Source organism: Fukomys damarensis, unplaced genomic scaffold, assembly GCF_012274545.1.
Source record: "Fukomys damarensis isolate Sample0158 unplaced genomic scaffold, DMR_v1.0_HiC HiC_scaffold_37, whole genome shotgun sequence".
In the NCBI taxonomy this organism is placed as follows: domain Eukaryota; kingdom Metazoa; phylum Chordata; class Mammalia; order Rodentia; family Bathyergidae; genus Fukomys; species Fukomys damarensis.
In genome coordinates, this window is record NW_022900949.1 from 64,558,302 (window position 1) to 64,566,212 (window position 7,911).

Genomic DNA, 7,911 nt, shown 5'->3' on the forward strand with positions numbered 1-7,911 from the left:
TGGGTGTGTTTTTTTTTTGTTTGTTTTTTGAGACACTATGTAGTTGAGACTGACCTGGAACTCACTATGTAGCCCAGGCTGGTCTCAAACTCACAGCAATCCTCCTGCCTAAGCCTCCCAAGGGCTGGGATTACAGGTGTGTGCCACCATGCCTGGCCCTTTTTATTGAAAATGCTGGCATCGTTTATCCAGAATCTATTGAACCCCATTAGTAACCTTCACAAATAAAAAAGATTAATTTCTGAGTTGGTTATACTGATTTCAGTTCCCTTATAATAGGAGATGGTGGGAATAATTCTGATATTCATGACTCACATTCAAGACAGAGGAAGAAACATCACCCTTTAAACATCAGTGATTAAAGCCAATCACTGGGACTCAGTGACAACAAAGCACAACTCATCAAACTCTGTTACGTCTTAGTTCAAAGTTAAAAAGCTTCTCCTAAAGAGAAGAAGGTACCGTCCTTTTTTAGGGACATAGCAAGGACTTGGTGTTGTGGAGGAGAAACCCAGTAGCAGTAGGACTTTCAGTAACCTCCTATTTGTCAGGCTAAATTTCCTCCCTTGTATTCCTAAAGTGGGTATGCAGACCACAGAGAGAACAAGAGATTAATTTAAGTGGCCTATGGACATACTTATTTTTAATATAAAAATGTGTGTAAGAAGAATAAACAACTAGCTCAAAATACTCATGGTTTTGTAATGATTATTATTGGCAAGGATCACTAAAATGATGGGTCCAGTTAAAGCTGATTAAAAGAAATTCACCGTACAGCGGTACAAAGGTACTCCATTCATATACGGGGGTAATGAAGATGTTTAGGAAGCTGGTGGTGTCTTTGCTTCTTGGTGTGTAACTCATGTAGTATTCTCAGTACCTTTTACTGTTTCCTCTCAATGACATTTTCCCAGTGGTAACTAAACATACCCACATCTTTAAATTCATTAAACAAATAAAGATCCTCTCCACTTCCCTTCGTGGCTAGTCTCTTTCTCTTTCCACTGTCAGGCTGATTCCTGAAACAGCCGATGTTTGGCTGGCAGGCTGCATAGTCACACCGCCGCTCCTTCCTCAACACACTCCACCCTGGCTTCTGCACCCGCCTATCAGATGAGAAGCCCACTGCACTCTTCAATACTTACCTCACTGTATCTTTCAGGGTCAGTCAGCCCCGACGACCATCAGATTATCTGCATTTGCCAAGGCCATGTGCTTTTCCTCCTTTTTCTCTGGCATGCCTCTTGTTTTGTTTTGAGGCGTTCTCCGCTGGCTTCTTATGCCCAAACAAGAGCATGCACATTGGTGCTCCCCAAGTTCTTTCTCACCCTCACTGCCCTGCTCATTCTATACCTTCTCTAGGTAACTGCACCCACTCCCAACTTCAATTATTACGCATACGATGATGACTCCCAAATTCATATCTCCAATTCAGGGATCTTCTCTGAGCTCCAGACTTGTTTATCAAGGAGAATTGCATGTTTTATAGGATCTTAATGATAGCATGTCCAAAATGGAGCTCATTAACAACTCTCTGCTCCTGCTAGGGATAAGTAAGACCCAGGTGCCCAAGCCAGAGACCTTATTTCTTAACTTCTGTCCCTAAGTCTGCTCGCTCAATCAATCTCCAAGCCTATCTGCCTAACATATAGTTCTGTTTCTCAAGGCCCTTCATGTCTTGCCTGATCAACTATAACTGGCTCTGTGATTCCATTTGTAGCTGGACCCATCTCCGCTGTCCTCTTCACAGCAAATGAATTTAGCGCTTCCATGTCATCTATGGTCCTCAACTTCCTATCATACGTAACAGGGCCCCACAAAACCACCTCTTCAGTACTGTCTCTCTTGGACTAGCCCCTTTAAATTCTCCAACACTCTCCTGCCTTTTGGGGTCTATGCGTTGCTAAGACATTCTTTTCCAATTCCTGGCTCTCAGCTACTCTTGCTGTGGGTCTCACATTAAACACTGTTTTGTACTTCCTTGTCGTGTCACTCGTCGTGCTTTTATTATAATTCTGTTTAATGTCTGCCTTCCTCTTTACATTGCACATACCATGAGTGCAATTGCCACACCTGTCTGATTCATCACCGTATTCTCAGGGTCTGGCACAGGAGCTGATACTCAGTAAATATTTATTGAGAAGAGAATAACTAAACCATTCACATGCCAAAAGAAAATGAAATATCTATAGGTCTTTAGCACAAGACTGTCTGAAAGAATAAAAATACCAATTTCATTTGTGCAAGTATTGTTCTGCTTTTCAACACCCAAAGAATACTGTGCATTTATATGACTGAGAACTTATCACTCATCTGAAACAAACCAGGACACGCTCTTCTCCAGGGTTTCTGCATGGCTTACTTTCTCATGAGCTGTTCAACAGTTACCTTGCTTACTTCCTTTAAGGCCCTTTTGCAGACTTCATACTTTGGAGAATCCTTAGGTGTTTTTTGACAGATAGTCTATAATGAAGTAAAAACAAACAAATTCAACTGGTTCATCTACAATAGAATAAAACCAACGTTTATCTATTTGCTCTTACTCTCAAAAAACTCAACAATGCTGAACACAGTATTATAGACAAGGATGAGGTAAGACTCCACAGTGAAGTCAGCCTGTTTTCAAATCCCAGATCTGTCTTCTACTAGATATCCAACCTTGGGCAAGTCATTTGCTCCACATAAGCCTCAGTTTTCTCATCTGTAAAATTGGAATAACATCAATTGCGTTAAAAGATTGTTCCAAGGGCTAAGTGATAGTTCAAATAAAGTAAGAGTTCCTCAGGCAGCTAAATCATGTCAAAGAAGGTCAATTCAAGATAAAACGAATCACAGAGTGTGCATGTCTCATCTGAAACTGAAATCCGAAGTGCTCCAAAAAATCTTTTTGAGTGTAGATATGAAACCACAGTTGAAAAATTCCATTCCATGAAACTTTATTTCACTCACAAAACTATTAAAAATATTGCATGAATTACCTCCAGGATAATATACAGATATAGATATACGTATAAAGATAGAATATAGAGATAGAGAGAGAGAGAAAGAGAGGGAGGGAGTGAGGGAGATAGGCAGGCAGGCAGGCAGAGAGACGAAATGAATGAAACACAAATAGACTTAATGTTTAGACTTGGGTCCCAATTCCGTAATACTTCCTTATGCACATGAAAATACTCCACAGTAAAAAAAATAAACCTAAGCATTTTTGGTTAAGGGATACTGAAGTACATACAACTTTTGCAACTATACACATTCAAACCCCACAGATCCATTTTAATGGCTAAAAATGTTCATCTCAATTAACAAGTTTAAGTTTCCAAATGTAAAATTAAAGAAATGACATTTAAGTACATTTAGATTTTGCCTGCGTGGCCAGATCCTAACATGGAAAACAGGCAGCATGTCTAAGTACAAGGTGGCTGGAAACTAGCAAGCCACTAGGGGCCTTATATATGAATGAGTAGCAGGCTTATAAATCTGAAAGTTAGGCATCAGAATTGGTATATTTGAGAAGCACAGAGTGTACCATATATGGATGTATATTAGTGGTTTTCAGAATTTTTTATATACTGCAAACAGCAAACATGCACACGTAAATTAAACGAGGTTTTTATGAAACAATATTTAACCGCAACATGAGCCATACACACATCATCTATCTCATATTCTACTCCATTTTTTAAACTAACTCCCCCATGATTTAAATCAACTTCATAACCCACTAAGGGGTAAAAAGCAAAATGAAAAATACTGGATTATGCCCTCAACAACAAGCATACTTACTTGGGGTCCATATATTAAAATTTGATAGAAAATTTTGCACGTACATGAATTTTCTGGGGAAAAAGGATACAGCTTCACTTAGAGCATTAAAGGAGTTTGTGACTCAAAAAGTTGAGAGGCCACTGGGCAATTATGGCATAAATACCCAACAGCACACAACATGTTATATTAGATTTTGGAGTCTTGTTCTAGTCAAATATTGTCTTTTTTTTTTTGGATACCAGGGATTGAATTTGGGACCTTGTGCTTTCGAGACAGGCACTGACTGGAACCACTGAGCTAAACCCCTGGCCCTTATTCAAATACTGTCTTAAAATTTGGTTTTGCCAGCCTGGCCAAGTACTACTCTCAGACACAATAAATACTGATTTTAAAAAATCAACTAAATATCCTAAATTTCAATATTCTTGCTTTAGTCATGTGCAGCACATCCATGAGTCCATAATGGACCACATATAAGACAGCGGTTCTATGAGATCCCATCACCTAGACAGAGTCTGCAGCTGTCTTCCTCCGCTTAAAGCTACTTCACGGTGTTGGTACAACGAAATTACCTAACCACGCATCTCAGGATGGATCCCGTCATTAAGCACCTCATGACTGTGTTTGTGTAGGAGATAACTTCCTAAATGAAATCTGCAGGTGATGGGTGACAAGGGAGGGCATAAACAGGGGTCAGTGAGGTGAACGTGGAGAAGAACAAGAGCTGTGAATTCTGAAACAAGAAACGAAGCCTCCACAAAACTGCACCAGCGTCAACAAAGCCACTGTGATCACACGTCTGATGCGTTTCAAAATGTCACAGTTGTTTAGAAGGTCTTAGAATGTAAGACAGACTACAGAAAATGGAATTTTCTTTTTTAAAAAATCCTGTGTTTTGATTTATAAAAACGGATACTATGTCAACACGATGACTCCATTTTAAAGGGGACGTGTGACAATCTCTTCTAATCAGATCAAAAGACACTATCTGGCCCACTCCCTGGGCGGGACCTGTATGGGCCCCCACTCCATCGGCCTCTGTAGGTCAGCAGGAGCAGTCTGCTCCCAGCCTCCACATCTTCCAGCTGTGCTTTATGCCAGGCAGTGTTTGCTCACTCCCCCAGCACTCTACTATCCAATCAAAGCCGTTTTCTTCATAAATGTGTCCTAACACAAAAAAGAATGCTGGGCTTTCCAAATCCACTCTTCTCGATGCACAGTAGGAGCAAATTCGTGCTTTGAAATGCTGAAAAGAGTCTCATTCTCGTGGAATGAAAATGGAAGCCCTAGAGCATCTTGGAACATACCATAGGGCAGGAAGCTTAGTAAACAACCTGAGGAAATGAGGCCCAAACAGAGTAAATGACCTGCTCAAGGTGTATGTGTACAGGCTCAGCAAGGAACGGAATCCAAACTCCTGGCTTCAAGAAGCCAATATTCTTCCCATTTTTAAAATGCTGAGTAATTGGGTGATAATCAAATTTCTCCAAAGTGACACACAAGCCTAAAGTAAATATAAATTCCAGACATTTCAAACACAGGTAAAAGTTTTCAACCAAATAATACCTTCTTACTTACTTAGCTGATTTTACAGACAGGATATGGACTAATTTAAGTGGACTATGGCAATTTGCTTAATCAGATACATAACAGTGGAACTATTCACACAAAAAAAGGCCACCAGGCATGTCTTACGTCCATCAGCAGGGGAAGGCGGGTCACCCTCTGCATGGGGAGAATGAGAAAAGAGATCATGGGCAGGTTCCTGCAGTCTCCATGGGACTCGATCCGAGACAGCACTTCCTTAAAGGAGGGATTGGTGGCTCTGAAGGAAAATTAAAAAACGAAAGAGAAACTTAAAGATATTTCCTTCTCAAGCAGGGCAGCAAGGAAAAACATACTACAGAAAATGTGTTAAATTCATGTTATGAGTTATTTTAAATATATGTAAACAACATAAACACATTATTACATAGGCAACCAGGTATGACAAGGATGAATATAAGAAGTAGTCACAAAACAATATTGATAAGATAAAAATGTTTATGACAGAACTCTGTTAAAATGGAATGTCAGCAAAGGAAGAGGTGCCGGTAACATAACAGTGGACATGCCAAATATAAACTGCTATGCAGACTAGATTTCATATCTGATCATCTATAAATACATTCCACTGTATAAACACAGTAACAAGTAATATGGTTTAAGCCACTCCTCTAGCCCTAGACAATGATCTACGAAAGACATATTGGTTAGACTGGGCTTATTATGAAGAAGCTTTCGGTCTTTCTCAACGGCCCTCTTTCTGATACAATAGCCATTTGACTACATAAGCCAAAATACATCTTTTCCTCTCCACTCAGCAAGACCAGTGGTGCTACTGCCGCAACACTTTCATAAAACTCAGAAAATTATTCCCACATATATATCTCACATGGAATCACACATATGTTTAAGAAAGGCAAGGTGAGGACTCTGATAAAAGCATTAAACTTAGAAAAGTCTCTAGTATGCCATATAACACACATTTAGCAGCTAGGAGAGACAGAAGTCGAGTCTTCTCTCAACCCAGTGTTCTGATGAACAAACCCGGCCCCTCAGCTCACTCTACCTTGTAGAGGTCTCACTAAGACAGTGCCCGCTGTCACCCTTCATGATGAAGGAGCACAAGGGGTCACCCCTGGGCTTTGCATTCCCACGCTTCAGAAAAAAAGAACCAGGAAGCAACATAGTGGAAATAATGATTAAAAATAAAATTGGAAAATTCAGTCATTTGGTTCAAAGCCACTAGAAATAAACTGGGCAAGACCAGAATACCAAATTAAAACAAATCATACAGAAGTGGTTTTCATTTTCTCAAAGTGAGAAGTTTCTTTTCCCTGACAGCTTTGAAAAGATTTTTAGGAAGTTAGAAAACAAAGTCCACATTTGTTGCATATTAAAATCACTCATGTCCCAGGTCCCTTCCTTCACCCCACAAAGGTCCTGATCAAATAGCCTAAGATAAACGGAGTATTGTTTAATTGCTGGGTTTTAAGGATTCCTTGGTGTTTCTAATGTGCCTCTGAAGTTGAGTGCTTCCAACCTCCAATGCACACCAACAGCCTCAAAGTCTCTGAAACTCTAATTTCCATGCAAAAGCTGCAAGACGATATTATTCAAGTAATTTAGATAACACCTTTATTTTTGAGTCACATAATGCATAGTAGTAGCTATTCACAAATTTTTAAAATCTTATAAAACGAAATGATTCCAAAGTTAGCTCTAATTCAAGGCTTTATTTTCAAACTTGACCTGGCATTCTCTAAGAGTTACAGAACAACCTCTGGCCCTACATCAGCACCTCAGCAGGGTGTGGGGTTAGGGGAAGTGAATGGTGTGATTTTTGCCCCTGCAGTAAGTAGAGACATTTTGGTATCAAGATCATAGAGGCCAAGGATGCTGTTAAATATCCTACAGCACACAGGAGAGCCCACCACAACAAAGACTTGGCCAATCCAAAATGTCAATAATGCAAGATAAACCCTCCTTTACACCAAACACCTCATTTGAAGCTGGTAGACGTGGCTTTTCCACCCTGCACAGATGAGCATTGCATCGTGACGTGGAGGAGCGAGGGGGACAATCAGCCCTTCCTGACAGCGTGGAGACCTTAACTATTTCTCCAACAGGCAGTCAGCACTGACCCATCACCCACCATCTCCAGGGAGAACTCGCACACTGCAAAGATGACCAGAGTTCCACGCTATAGTCATAAATGCCACAACTCACAGGAGGGGTGAGAATGACATCAGGCAGGAAGCCCTCCAAGCTGGTTTTACCACAGCAATTTACAGCTGCAATGTGAAAAGTACTTGTGATAAATAGTCCCTAAAAACAAGACAGAATAGATACTCCTGCACAATCCTACTTTTATGGAGTCGGCATATATCTCACATCACAACACTCCAAAGGACCAAGAGAAAAGGTGTATGGTGGGGGGGAATTAACACTGGGTTCTTTTTTGCAGCGTAATTAAAATCTTCAATAATATCCTTTTCTATTACTTTTCATCACACGCCAACACCCCATCTTCTCAGCCCTAACTACTCAGGATGTGGAAGAGTGGGAAACAGCAATTCTTTTTTTTTTTTTTTTTTTTTTTTT

General features: G+C 40.2%; 1 protein-coding gene across 1 annotated transcript in view; it reads right to left on the reverse strand.

The window, feature by feature from the left end:
- Arhgef26 (Rho guanine nucleotide exchange factor 26) overlaps positions 1 to 7,911 on the reverse strand; it is a 119,920-nt gene that overhangs the window by 47,097 nt on the left and 64,912 nt on the right. Inside the window, exons 7-8 of the mRNA XM_010636892.1 lie at positions 5,461 to 5,590; positions 2,389 to 2,463 (exon numbers count right to left, since the gene is read on the reverse strand). Coding sequence (XP_010635194.1) covers positions 2,389 to 2,463; positions 5,461 to 5,590 — 205 coding nt within the window. The remainder of the gene's footprint in view (positions 1 to 2,388; positions 2,464 to 5,460; positions 5,591 to 7,911) is intronic.